The following is a 15256-nucleotide window of genomic DNA, read 5'->3' as shown; positions in this document are numbered from 1 at the left end:
TGATAATATTGCAGTTATTTTTCATTATTATTTCTTTGTACAGTATAGCAAAATCATCATGTTCCTCTGTTCATAAACAAGCACAGCTCTGATTAGTTTTCACTGCTGTCAGGCTTAAATATTCTAGCGATCAGAAAAACAAGGTGTCAGGAAATAATTTTATCTTTGGTTTCATGAAAGAAATTAATGAGTGCCAGTATAGTTGTCTGTTGCATTACCATACAGCATATGGGGACCACAGCCATCTCTGACTTCTACCAGAGATGTAGGAGTCAGCATGTAGGAGTGAACTTGTGAACAGAGCTGTGCAAACAATTGATTTTTCGATGACTGACTGTTGAACCACAGTATTGAAGACAGTCTGGTCAGATTGAACCACAATCAAAAATGAAAAAGATACTGGCATGCACTTTTTCTGCATCCAAATTAAAACTAGGAAAAATATGTTTCTGTTGATATAGCATGTTTTAAGCCAGATAGATACTTACAATAAAAGCAAAGGAATCAAAGAGCTTGGAGACAGGCAGGGCACAACCACTCTGTATTGAAGAGTGAAAGCATTTACCTAGCTGGTAAAAGATCTAGGGTCGATGCCCATCTTTGTCTCAGAGTTTTCAAAACCACTTTCCCCTCACTTCAGGAAAATGCACTAATCATATGCTCCTGTTTTCAGGCTCTTCCCTCAATGATGTATAAAATACTGTATTGTATGTAAGATGCTTAAAAGTATTAATTACACAGTGATTTGCCACTAAGAGTCTCCTGTTTCTGTCTTGTGTAATGAGTATTCTATTATTTTCACCAAAGTGGAATAGTTTCAGCAGAATAGCTTGAAAGACGTGTACCCTACCGCAGTCCCACAGGAAGGGTGTTTCAAATCCTGAATGAGTGCACAAACCTGCTTGTTTAAAGGAGGGCTTTTCCTCCTCTAAACAACCCTGAAAAATACTTCCTATCTGAATGTATTTGGTAAATTCAACCTATGTTTGTCAATATTTTAGGCTAATGGCCATTTTACATCGCCTACCAGTGGGATTTTAAAATCACAGTTAAATCTTGATCTCTTGTGTTTTTTTGGGGGGAGTTGTGTTTTTTTAAGAAAGCTTCTACTTAATCTACATCTACTAAATCACCACTGTTAAAGTTATGGCAGTCCTGCCAGTAGCTTGTTTGCACTGGACTCAGGCATCAAAAAAATCCTTCTTGGTTTTATGGACCTATGACCTAGAAGTATTTTGTCTCTTGATCTGATGATAATAAAAATTCCTAGGAGTAGGATAGAGTGAAGTGTGGTGCCAGTGAGATATACTCTTTCAAAGAGTAGGTCAGTGAAAGAAATGTGTCAGAACATCTGTTATCCAGAGGATCTTAACTGAATATTTATTTTAATCTGAAAACCAAATTCAGCCTTTAGATTATGTATGTGCAGCTGATTTCATGTGGCCTTTGGGGTGGAACAAGGAAAGTTTTTGTGTTACAGTGGTGGCTAAATGGCTCATGGCCCTGCTGTGTGACATATACAGGTACAGCCTAAAATATAATCGTTGCCCTGCAGGGCCTAGCATCTACAAACGTCAGCCAAGAAGTAGGAATTGAGCACAGATCTCCTGAATGGCAACCCAATAGCCTACCAACTAGTTCAAACTGTCCCAGTCTGATTTTCACTCCTTACCTTCATCGCAGCATAAAACCACCACTGAGGCACGAGGCTTTAATCATCACATTGCAAAATACTGTGATGATATACTGCATATGATGCACATAACTGAAAAGATAGCTGACTGAATAGAAACTGGTGTTAGCCATGCATGGGCAGAATATTAATCATAGCACCTGTCACAACGGCATAGTTTTTTTGCCATAGTGATAACAGTAATTTCAGATTTAGGCTACTGGTACATAAGAATCTGACCCTTGGCAGGCAATTAAAGGCTATTTGTTTACTGGATATCAAAGAATGAAAGATAAGTTCCAAGCTCTAAATAATTTTCAGTTTCTTAATGGCAGTAGAAGGTAAGTACAGCAGTAGGGATGCTAAGCAACTTTAAAAAAAGGCTAAAACCACTGGCTGGAAACACCTGGAGGAAGAGTCAATGAGACTTCTGCTCTTAATTTAGTCCAACTCTCTTGATTTTATCCAACTAGGTTGGCTTTTTTACCTAACCATGCACCAATGTTGTGCAAAACTATTTAGCTAAGTAATTACTCAACAGAACAATTACTTAATTGCTGAATGTGAATATTAGCAGCCGAGTAAGACTAGCTAAATAAATAAAGATTAGTTTTCTGAATCCTAGTAGTTCCTGCCAAAACACATCCGCTAGGATCTTGGACCAGTTTAACCATTTATTGGTAGTTTGTGCCATTTGTATACTTCTTCAAGTAATCTCTGGTCATTAACATTTTTACTTATAAAATCTGTGAAGTTGCAAAATAGAAATGCACTCACTCCAAACAGAAATTACTCAAAATAAAACTGTTGCAGTAGTTAAAGAAACTCATTTTTGTAGAAGTCGGGAACCCAAGGTATATTTGAAAGGTACATCAAGCTCAGGCCACTTGGGTTTACTGGAGTACTTTTTACCATGATCTCCAAAGCAATAAAATCAGCATAAAAATGGGCAGAACAAACCTTCCATAGGAACAGAAAACAAACCAGTGCTTGTTCTTTCCACTTAAACTCTGCTTTTAGACACCCCAAACTCTTTCTAGGGCATTAATAGTTTTGTTGTGCTTTTATCATGAGTAATTTACGTCTCTAAATTTTAAAGGTATCTGCTGGATGTACTCCAACTAATAAATAATAATGGCACCATATATATTAATTCAGATCAGGTGGCTCTCTAGAACACCTCCCTTTAATTTAACTTCTTTTTGATAAGGCATATCAGCAATTTCCTCAATTTAAAGCCTTAACTAAGATCATTTGGTTAGTCTTTATCCTGTTACTTTTACTCTGTTTAGTTTTACACTATACAACATAATTCTTCTTTACCTAATCAGCTAGCTTCCATGATGGAATAATGTATCAAAAACACAAACTCCAGGTATGCAGGGTGCCTTTGCTGCTGAGGACTGCTTGAATTCCACAGAGAAATGTGAACAGATAGAGTATTTTCAGCTGAAGATAGCAACATAGCAAACAGCAATGCAGTGTTGTCATGTTGAGGTAAAAGGTAGCAATCTGTTACTATGATCAGAGTTGTTTAAAGGTTGCTTTCAAATTAGCTTTGCAGTCACAAGTATGTAAACATTTTTTTTTTTTTTTAAGCAAACATGAACTGGTTCCTTGAGTGAAAACAGAACATGTGAATTGAATGTACTTCTGTATAAAAATGATGGTTTCTTTCACAGGAAAAACATATCAAAAGTAATGTATCCAGTGGAACTCCAGCCTTGACAGATGTAGATAAATAAAAGCTGAAATGTAGTGCTTGTGTTTGTCACTGGAAACATAATGCACAATTTAGACCAAGATGTATTATAACTTTAGCACAGTTTTAAATACAATACCCAAACTTCAGAAACAGTTCCAACCAAATATAACACTTATTTCTTTAGTCTTCCCTGTTGTGCAACTCTGACTAACTTCAGTCATTGAACTCAAGCTATGAATGGTGAGAGGAAGGAATTAGGGCCAAGTGTGTACCTCGCATTGTCACTCTGGTATAGTTACCAGAAAACTGCACACTACATTCTGGGCCCACCATCTGAACTTTTTACTGAGATGTAGTCTTGTAGAAAATCAAAATGCATGGGGCCTATCCATTACTCAGATAAAAATGTGCAATGAAGTCAACATGGCTTTCTTGTCCATTTTCCTATTTCTCTTTCTTGCTCACCACTCACTACTTGTATTCCACCTTCATCAGCCCATTTTGGTTTTCCTATGATTAGCAGAGATTTTGCACGAGCAAAACAAACAGTATTTGATCACAGACATCAAATTAAATTAGCAGTGTAGATTAACTGCTCTCAGATGAGTCACCTTCTACTTCCAGTGAGACTCTACATCCAAACCTTGGATGTCTACTGCTGGACAAGTAAATTATCTCAGTACAGCTTAGCTGCTGCTCCTGTGATGGAGGAAAGAAAACGGGCAGCTTCATTCTCTTCCGGATGGACTCGTGTGAATACCCTGTTACATTACCAACTTGCATAAGCTCTTTCCTCCCGTGGTGCTGCTCTTCCATGGAACCAAAGGACACTCAGTTCTCTGCACCCAGCAGAGAAGAGAAATGCTGCTCTACCTACCGACTGCAAAGAAGGGAGGGAGGGAGGAAGGGAGGGAGGGAGGGAGGGAGAGAGAGAGCAGCTTTGTGCCTTCCCTGCTTCTCCCTCTCCCCAACTTTGTGCCCTGGCCAGATGCAAGGTGACCCTAAGCAGTTACATGTGTGGACTTAAAGATTACAAGACAGAAAGTGGATGGTCCCTTTTTTTTTCTCCTCCTGTATACGGAATTCCCATTGGCTTTCCTGGGTGCTCCCTCTATAGACTGACGAGCAACAGGTCAGAGGAGACAGAAAGGCTTTTTACCTGCCAACCCCAGAGTTCAGGATATGTTGTTTCTCCTGCAGCAGTTGATGACACCCTAACACCTTAGCAGCACTGGAGCTGCATTCCCACGCTGTAACAGGGGAAGCAGGACCAAGGGCCTGAACTAAGGTCTTGGCAGGTAAGTCAAGCAGCAACCAGTATCAAACAGCTTCATTTGAAAGTGTACGTCTTTGTAATGTTTAAGTCTTAATATGTGCTCTGCTTTACCTGGGAGCTTCATCTTCCAGTTTTCAGAAGAGTATTTGAGATCACCTATTAACTCTGCCAAATGTTTGAAAAAATGCTGAAGAAACTCATAAATGCAGAGGGGCTAGAAAGAAAGGTTATTTGTGCTACAAATGTCTCAAAGCTGGGATTTCTTCTTAGAGCTGAGCAGAAGTTATTCAGATTACTGGGGGAAGAAAAAGCTTTATGCTACCAACATGTTTTTATATATCACCACTTAGGATGACTGAGAGCATCATTGTATGGTGAATACTTAATATTCAAAATATGAGCTCTCTTGGGATTGGGAGGCGGGGATTTTTTGCTCGGTTGCTTGTTTTCTCTCAGCTGGACATGTAGGGAACACAATCTCCATCTCCTTACTACGTTCCACTTCTTAATTATTGGAATCAGGTTTCATATATGAATACATTCAAAATATGTTTTATTTCAGTAGTTATCAGGAATTGTGATTTTGCTGGCAATACCATGTACCAGAACATTCATAGAGAGCACACACAGAGGAATTTGCTACCACCAATTAAAAAGATATTTACAGAAAAATAACTGATGCTAGTTACCAGCTTAAAAAAAAAAAAAAAAAAAAATTAAAAACAGCCTTACAAAAAGGAAGCCTTTCTTTTCCTTGCTTGTGATAATACGAGGGTAATGGATGCCTTTCTGTTGAGAGGCCAGTAAGTTTTACATTTTGGAATGAAAAACATATTTAAGTCTGAGGAGGAAATCATAAAGACCTGCCACATGCTAAGTTCTGTATCTGAGCTATCTACTGGCACCGTATCCTGGAGAGAAAAAAAGGGAATGTTCATAAAGAATGAACAACCATCCAGAACTGGTGGGGCACCAAAGCCTCACCAATGTCTAATTCAGATATTCCTATCCACCTTACCCTTATTGTTACTAATATTTCCAATTTACTAATTGAAATCACTCCAAAAGTGACCTCTAAATTTGTGTCCATCTTTCAGTGGATAAACTGTGACCTTGTAAAAAATTACACATGCTAATAGCAACTGTTAATTAACATTCATCAGAATTAAGGGGAAAAGTCATTATCAAAAATTTCTCTTTAAAATTTTATGGGCAAGAGTGAAAAACTACATTTTACATAGTGTTATACCTTTTAAAACTTTGCATTACTATAGTCATTGTTTTAAATTAACTTTCTCTAGACAAAATAAAGTGTTATACTACATTGCAGCCTCACTGTTAGGAATGAAGATAGAGGAGACAATGCAGGAAGGCCAACACATACGACCAAAATGGAGAGTATCCAAGTCATAGAAGAATGGTAAGTTGGTCAAACTGTTGTCTAGTAAATGTTTTTAATTTGCCTATAACTAATATCAAGAATTGCCTTGTTTTTTATGCTTCAGAAATGTCATTTTAATTACTTTTCCTCCAAAAAGTTCTATACAGAAGGAAGCAAAATCTGTCCTGACAAGGAAATGCCAGCAGACACATTCAAAAGTCAGGCTTACTTACAGTTTCTTATTTGTGTAGAAGAACTGTGGGGAGGAATGGGAGGTGCATGGATGGTTCCATAGACCTGTGAGTCTCTATAAGAAGCCTCTGCCACCGGTGGGATCATTTTCTTCTGTTTATCCAGATAAGAACAAAAATTAATGGGGCACAAGTGTACGTCACAGTCAGATTTTTAATATGGCTACCTTTTATAGAACAGCTTGGACTATAGTTTTACTGGAATTAACCAAGGAAACACATACCTTGAAGAACAGGCTAACATGCACTGAGTATGAGCTTCTATTTCTGTCCAGATTACAATTATTTTGATGCATAGTTTAAATGTTAACTGCTTTCTCATTTATTAGATCTTTTGGACTGCCAAAAAGCTATCACAAACAGCTTCCCATCATCCAGTCTGCCTTGCATGCAGAGTAGGAGTTGATAAATGGACTTGAAATCATATAGACAGATGTCATTTATTGTGCAACATGATTACACAGAAGCTATTAAATACTGCTAGTAAAGCTCTTGTGTTGTATCCTATCACGAAGGGGAGGATGAGCACTCAGATTTAAGTTTGAAACCATATTTAACTGTTGTTAAGTAACTTGGAGTATTACCTTCCAAGCTATTCATTGGTACATTAATGGTTTAGTGACACAAGTTAGTCTTCTGATCACTTATCCAGTGCATCCACTGTTACAAGCCACAAATAGTTTCCTTCAGAAAATGGGAATAAAGACTCTTTCCCATTTCTTCTCTTTCCAGTTTTTCCAGCAACATCCATCACATATCATGCCAATAGATCATCATTCAGGTCAATAGCACCAAACAGAGAGAAGCTTAGCAACCCTTAGGTACAAGCACAGAGAAATATGCTAATTTAAAAGCTCTCTGAATTACTGTTTTGTTGGGCCTCATTAGTATGCTCTTGGCTGCCAAGACCCTTTTGTTCTTCTTGTCCTTCCTGAACCAAATCATGCGGCAGCCAGTGATTGGCCAAACAACATCAGAAGCAGGCAGGGACATCAGGTGTCATCTAAAAGAGTCTGTTGCCAGCTCCCTGAAATCACATCTCCCTTAACTGCTGAGGCAGGAATTTAGTGCTGTTGTGGGATTTTTTCTTTGAGTCTGATGGCTAAGAAAACTAGTAGAAAACTTGTGGAAAGCCAAATGCATTGTCTTGTAACTTTAAACACATTTAGTGGGCTACTGAGATAATGAATGCGCGAGTGAAGAGTGAACAAAATTCCCCTGTCACTGCTGGAGCCTTGTTGATTCCAGTTTTCATTCTGGACTAAAGTGCAGTTGAAAGGAGAATTTTTGGACGAATGTATGAAAACACTGTTACAAAAATAGAAGCATATTTGTAATCATACTTTCCTTTTGCAGCCAAAACCCTACTGCAGATGAAATTTTGTCTTGGGCTCAGAATTTTGACAAGATGATGAAAACACCAGCTGGGAGGAACCTTTTCAGAGAGTTTCTTCGAACAGAGTATAGTGAGGAGAACCTGCTCTTCTGGCTTGCATGTGAAGATCTAAAGAAGGAACAGAACAAGAAAGTTATTGAAGAAAAAGCGAGACTTATATATGAAGATTATATTTCTATACTATCACCAAAAGAGGTAAAGCTGTAAATGTTACATCTGCATTTTCTGTTATTCCAGAGCAGAAATGTTATATTCTGGATTGACAGGTGAGGGTCTGAAAGTCTGCCCAATCTGTCAGATGGAAGTCTTAGTATGGACATTAAATCAGAAAAGGAAGGGACGGGAAAAACTAGAGAACACAGGCACTGGGCCTTTTAGCATCACTGGCCACACCACCTCAAAGCTCTCTATAAGACTCAAGAAACTCCAGTAAGAGAAGGCTGAGAAATAGGTATGCTTCTTTAGTAATGCTACATGCCTGACAGAGAGGAAGTAATGCAAATGGATTTCTGTAGAAAAGGCACCAAAATTAAAGCATTTAAAGCAGAATCATTATAGATTTAGCTGCTACAAGAGCTGTCTGGGAGAAAATACAAATTTGCACTGGTTATTCCTATGTGAGTGTCCAGGAAGGGAGACCATGTATTTTCTCTAATTAAAGGTACATTAGTATCTGGGAAATTATATAAGATTTTCTTCAGCCCTTAAACTGAAATAGACAAGTTCTGAAATGATCCTCACCTGGAGTAAAGAAAAAGCATCCTCTATCAAACCATGTTTTGGAATAGAAAGATATATAAATACATAAGCAGTATAGAACAGACTTTCTTAGGCCACGTCATGTGCCTTTAGCTCCTTTGCCTTGTCTCTGTGCATTGCATCAGACTTTCTACTCAATGGCATTATGCTAATTTATGCTCACTGTGGACCTGGCTTCCTACATTTTACTTCTGCACCGCATTCAGTAGTAATTTGCAACTTCATTCATATGAATGAAGCCAACAGCAATTTATAGCTCCATTATCTTCTCTTGTGCCATAGTTTGTACTTTTGCTCTGGATCGAGATAACTGCCAGTACAGCAAAGTAATAATGAGTTTTTCTTATAATATCTCTAGTACTTATATATGTGCTGAATGCTCAGTTGTCTTTTTAAGCTAAGATCAACCAGCAGTTAAAATTCAAACACTAAGTGTTGTTTGACTTAGGGTTTAACAAAACTACTCACAAACTTGATGCACTCGACATGCGCGGATGTCATCAGTTGAGTTGCTCCTGCCCCTACTGGAAATCTTACGAGTCAAACACGAACTGTTTGCAATGTTTTAGATCAGCACAGGAGCTGAAAGGTTCTCATTCATCCAGGCAGCACATTCCAGATGTTATCTTTTGGCATAATTGCTGAAATATGTAGCATCATCTGTTCAGTGATGAAGTTATTGAGGCAGAAGGTCTTAGCGTTCTAAACATATACCTTGTATTCATCTGTTTAGCAAGAAAATACCTTTAGTAATTCCAACTAGTTTTGCCGTCTGGGTTTAGTGAGTCTTGAAAAACTACAGTGTAAATTAATAGTTCTATACTTTTTTTTTTCCATTCTGTAAGTGCAATTAACTTTTACTATATTCAATGGCACAATACCCCATCATCCTGCCAAATTTGAGCTTTTTATCCCAGCTAATATATTTGATAATGAAGAACCAACTAGCTAACTGCACAAACTGGTTTTACATGTGCATGTGTTTGGGAGAATTGCTTAAATCTTGGTGTGTCATTTCCGTGCTACCGAAATGCAATGTTCTAGGATTGAAATCTATTCAGATAAGTTCCAGCGATGCATGGCTACAACACTGATGCTCAAAACTACCCTAACATTACACCCCTGCACGCTGTTGTGTCTAAAAGCAGGTAATCACTGGTCAAGCAGCCCTACCAGTCTGTTCATTCCTGCTGTGCAGCCAGGTCTGCTTGCACGGCTACGCTACACAGACAAATAATTAAATCGGAAAAATGCCTGGGTTAAAAAAACACTCCAGAAAAGAAGCCGCTTTCAGATGGATCGATTCCTTAACTCAGCTAGCTGTGGGCCACCCAGACAGCCATGCCAGCCCAAGGGAGGGGAAGCGCCAGGGTGGGAAGAGGGGAAGGCTGCTCAAGGCAGGTGGCGCAGCCCTGCTGCCCATCCGAAAGCGGGGTGTACAGCAGAGACGCCTGTTGAGCCCCGGGGTGCTGCGTGCAGGCGTAGCAATGAGCACTGAGATGGAGAATGTGCATTCAGCAAGCGCATGGGATGTTCTGCAGAGATAGAGTACTTGAGTAATAGGTACGGTCTCCTAGCATGAATAGGCAACAGCTTAGTCGCAGTTAGGCTGCATCACAGTTGTGCCTTGTGACCGATAACCAAGTAACAGCAAATATTGGAGGAGAAAGAGCATGTCTGCTGTGGCAGTAACATAGCCCAACGTACCAAAAAACCCAGCAACGCCAGCTCCTACAGCTGGTACTGAAGATATAATGAAAATGTATACCTACTCCTCAGTACCATACCATACTGCTGTATTTCAAAGACTTTGCTTCACCACATATAAAAATACACAAGCTCACACATCTGCACGTTCTGAGTTTTCATCTCAGTTAGCATCCTTCACAGATCAAGGTAGCTTGGTACGTGGAGCTTTCCAAGGTTGAACTCAGTCCTTCAGACAACATGAATATCTATATGGTTGCAGAGTAGTAGAGTCATATTGCAACCTGGTGTAAATCATAGTAGCTTAACTGATCTATGCGTGATATTTCTCTACTCAGTGTTTTAGCCTTTTTCTTCTTAGCTGAGTAAGCCCTTGCTGGCCCCAGTGGGCTTTTCTGCTACTGCCATTTCATTTAATCCAGAAGGCATTATTTTTACTGTTTAAGAGCATTTTGTGGATAAGCTGTACATTCACTCAAAATTCTAAATGATATTCTAAAATCATCTGTGCATTCATCCCAAGCATAATGTGCCCTTTTCTGCCTAGGCACAGGAGTTCATTACAAATGGAAAGTAAATGAGAAGCTGAAACTGAAACTTGCTAGCAACTTCAATATGGACGTATGATATTCTGAAAGTATAAATTACCAGATGTTAGAGTCTTGAAAATAAGAACAAATATGAAATAGTTAATATTAATGGGGAGATTAACGCAATAAAAATGATAAAAAACTCTGAATAATTTTTGAGTAACAAGTGTAGTGCCTGAAAAAAATGGGAAAAAAATCTGTAGGGCAGCTAGATGAGAATGCTGAATAGAAAGCTTCTAAAGATTTAAACACACATTGTCAGGAAAAGAATGTTTCAGCTCTCTGAATAAGAGTCATTTAACATTCATTTCACAGAAATAATTTAATTTTTTTTTTAAGGTAAAATAACATATTTTGTGAAACCCAGGTTACTGCAGAGCTTTATTTAGTTGCACTGTATTTATTCTGTTACACAGTTGCATTTCATCTTACAGATCTTAAGATGGATGCAAACACCAAGTCAAGAATAAAGCAGAGTCAATGGTCTCAGTCTGTAATTGTGTGGTGACTCTGAAAGGAGCACAGCATTACTTGAATAAACTGATAAACTCGGCATGTTCAATGGAGCCCTGGGAAATAAAGAAACGTGTAACAGCCTTTCCAATATTACTGTTTGATATTAGTCTGTTCTCATCTTCTTCAGGTTAGTCTTGATTCCCGGGTGAGAGAAGTGATCAACAGAAACTTGTTGGATCCCAACCCTCACATGTATGAAGATGCCCAACTCCAGATATACACCCTAATGCACAGAGACTCTTTTCCAAGGTTTTTGAACTCTCAGATTTATAAGTCACTTGTTGAAAGTATTACAGGCTCTACTTCTGAAACTTAGTATTAATTTAAAAAAAAAAAAAAAAACAAAACAAAAAACAAACTTGATTTTTTTTGGATGGGTGGGATGGAAGAAAAGTAGTTTAATAACATCTGGAGCTGGGTTCCTGGAGAACTACAGTTTAGCACTACTCAGGCTACTGTGAAGAAAACAAATACATATTATGGTCTCTGTCTACATTTTTACCAAGGTCCTCCTTGCTCAAGATGGCGTGGGAGGGGAACAATGGATTTGCCAAAATACATTTGTTTCACACTCCTTTCACCCTACTGCAGTCAAGATTGCAATGATGTATTTGTAGTTTTATGAACAGTCTCCTTGTGTATCCTCACACTGCATGTGCAAGGTAAAACTGCTTCACTTACCACTTAGTTGTTGCAATATTTAATCCAATAACATAAATTATATCTGTATTTAAGAACTTTTTTTTGTGCAATACAGTCTTATGGTACATAGAAACAATCGCAGCAAACCAGAAAGAGGCTTGCATTTTTTAACATCACTAACTGAAAAAAGCCAATTTTTAAGGTGTAGCATTACTCAACATGCTCTACTGAGTACAATACACTGACTTTTTGAAGCCAATATTTCTGTACAGAAAAAAAGAGCTATTTATCACTGTTTATTTAAAATAAATCAAGCAGAGGATTCCTCTGGTTGTTCACTGCCAAAACTGTGGCATTTTCATTACAGAGTTTGCAATGTCAAAAAAAAAAAAAAAAAAAAAGAAAAAAAAAGCACAAACCACTTAAAGGGATCTGTATCTGGGTGACACAATCTATGCGCTGATATTGTTTAATTGTTAAAAGAACAAAGATTTTCAATGTACATTTCAGATGTCAGATACTGTAATTGATTTATTAAAGACTGGCTATCCAGTTCTAACACTGTTGTATAATGTTATGTACTTCAGCAAAAAAAAAAAAAAAACAAAACAACAACAAAAAAAAAAACACAACAAAAAGCTTGATAATTTAGTTTTTTGAATAAAGAAATTTAATAAAAGATTGCCTACATGTAGCATTTTAGAGCATTTTAGAACATTTTGATGAATTGCATCTGTCCTGTAAGGTTTTTTTTGAAAGCTAAATCCAGTAAAAAAATGTTTTTAAACAAAGTAATGTTTTACAAGGTGACGGATTAAAGAAGACTTATCTTAACTTCTAGCCTCACTGATTTTGAGTAACCCCTTGAAAACAAGGGGTTTGAAGGGTAATATTAAACCAAACTTCAAGGGCTCCTCAACCTGCAGTACTTACCCAAGCAAAATGCCTATGGAAACACAACGGGTGTCTTTCCTGGGTAAAGAATCCTGTACCGAGCCCGTAATCAAAGCTAAGGCAGCATAGTGCTCCCATCACTTGGCTGCCATGGTGTTTTTAATAGGTGTTTGCTTGGCCTTTTTATCAAAAAATGTCCAATTTTAGGATGTATTTTGATGTTTAAAGAGACAGTGACTTGGAACTTAAAAAAACACATCTTCATACCTACCATATACAAGCAAAATGAGCGTTAGCATCCCTCACAAACTGCTAAAGATATACCAAGAAATGGCTTTCAATACTTGTTAAATATATATATATATGTGTGTGTGGGGGGGTATGTATATATATATATATATATTTAATACTGACAACTCTGGTCTTATACTAAGACTTAAGAGGCAAGGTTCTTCTCACTTACACAGGACTAAACCTGGCATAAGCCCGTTGCTTTTGATGGGACTGGAAGGTCTGGCAGTGGTGTCCTCGAGTGGAATCCAGCCCCAACACACTTGGCTCCAGCCACCCAGTTACTGCTTGCAGGCAGCCTCCGGCGCCGGCCCCCGCTGGAGCCGCTGCTGCCAAGGCGGGTCTGCTGCTCTGCAGTAACTGGTGGGACGCAGGTCTTAGTTTATCTTCTGGGGCTTATTTTTTTCCTTTGTTTTACTACCTCTCATTTTTTTAATTTATTGAACATGCTTCAAATAGCAAGTCTGGGGAATTTTTTAATCATTCTTTTTACTTGAAACCTGTGTGCTTTTTTTGGATATATATGTGAACAATTTAACAAACTGTTTCTTAAACTCATTTGGTTTTGTAATTTATATAGAATTCAGGAGATGATTAAAAGGGCTATTCTCTATTCCCTATGCAAGTATTTTAACTGTTGTAGTGTTTGACAAAATGGGATCTAAAAAAAAAAATCTGCAAAGTGGAAAACAAATCTGTTTACAGTGGCGTTGCTGACTATCCTACCATATTCAGCACTTTTAAATATTGTTATTTATGAAAATGTAGTTTAAAATGCAAGACAAAATATTTATAAATGTTTCTTTTAATAAATACCTGTTTTGTCTGAAAGTGTTATTGTGTTATGACAACTTTATTCATGTTGGTTAGCTACTTACCATTATGAATAAAATATTCAATTACTATACTGATAGAATAATAGCTATGATGTTTACAAATCCTGAGGGGGAGGAATTCAGTGAGAAAGGACTGCCTCCTTCTACTGTGAAATACTGTTAGAAAAAATGATTTTTTTCTGGCTTTTTTTCTTAATTGGAATTTAACTATGGTCCTACATATGTCTAGTATCATTTGATTACAGTTATATTTACTGTGATACTAAACATATACAGCATCATATATGTATATATTTATATAGTGTAATTTCAAGTTTGTTGGTGTTTGAGGCACAATACATTTAGTCCACACATCGAAACAATGTGTAAGAGACAAAACTGCATGCGTAAGTCTTTACAAATGTAGACTTGAATATTCTTAATGTTACTATTTGATGGTGACCTGCTAGTCATAAGCTATCTTTATAAGATATTTCACAGAGGTAGAAGTTCTTGTCAACATAGACAAGTCATCCTTTCAAGGACAGTTTTAAAGTTAAATGTGCGGGCCCTAAAATATTACCTTGATTTTTAGCATAAGATTCCAAAAACTGTATTTGGAAACTGTTACATCATTTTGAAAAATATTACATCAATCTTCAGTGTAATACTGCAATGAAATCACGTTCAAAATTTCTTAACTCCTCTGTTTGGAGGGATTTAAAAATTGAACATAATGTGAAGTTTCTTTCTTGGAGCAAATGCTCATGTTAAAACGTTTAATACACATTTCATCTATCAGTTTGGGTTTCCAAAAATTTTTTTATGAAAAAATGGGTATGGTCCAAATGGACAAGTCATGCCATAACATGATCTCATTGCCTGTCATACAGTTCTTTGAAAACAAATTGTAAAACAGTCAAGCTATTAAAATGATTTATTGTGCATGCAGTGTACAATACACTTTGAAAAACTGCCTAAATACACTTATTCTATAGCCTGGAATAAAATAAGTATGTATTTAACTTGTATTTCAGTTTTTCATGAGAATGTGTATAGCAAGTACACTACAGAAAGCAAGTTATGTTTTTGTCACTTTTGTCCAGTATTTAATGTTTTCTGTCAAATAGAGCCTAATTCCAAATAGCCACATATAATCAGAGCACTTGTGTACACTCCTGACTTTTAGGTTTCAGAGAAACCAAATATATATTGTATTATGCTTGTGTTCAACTTAGCTGTTTACAGTCAACTTTCACACAACTGAGCTGAAGCTAGTTTGGGATACCCAGGACAAAACAAAACCTGCAGATAGTGTCAAGAGTATTTAGATTAGACTGAAGGCACATGCAGTGTGAAGG

The 15256-nt window shown here is 37.4% G+C and overlaps 1 protein-coding gene across 3 annotated transcripts in view; it reads left to right on the top strand.

Annotated features, from left to right (window-relative positions):
• Positions 1-14183, top strand: part of RGS17 (regulator of G protein signaling 17) — a 75238-nt gene extending 61055 nt beyond the window's left edge. For 2 of the 3 annotated variants that reach the window (XM_033011704.2, XM_033011703.2), the window contains exons 3-5: positions 5984-6073; positions 7642-7876; positions 11381-14183. In XM_033011704.2, coding sequence (XP_032867595.1) covers positions 5984-6073; positions 7642-7876; positions 11381-11569 — 514 coding nt within the window. In that variant the 3' untranslated portion in view covers positions 11570-14183. The remainder of the gene's footprint in view (positions 1-5983; positions 6074-7641; positions 7877-11380) is intronic. The other variant, XM_033011705.2, reaches the window with a different exon arrangement.
• Positions 14184-15256: the final 1073 nt, after the last annotated feature.

This window comes from Tyto alba, unplaced genomic scaffold, assembly GCF_018691265.1.
Source record: "Tyto alba isolate M040663 unplaced genomic scaffold, T.alba_DEE_v4.0 Super-Scaffold_22, whole genome shotgun sequence".
NCBI classification, from domain to species: domain Eukaryota; kingdom Metazoa; phylum Chordata; class Aves; order Strigiformes; family Tytonidae; genus Tyto; species Tyto alba.
The sequence above is the reverse complement of the archived record's forward strand: the minus strand, read 5'-3'. Positions and strand labels throughout refer to the sequence as shown.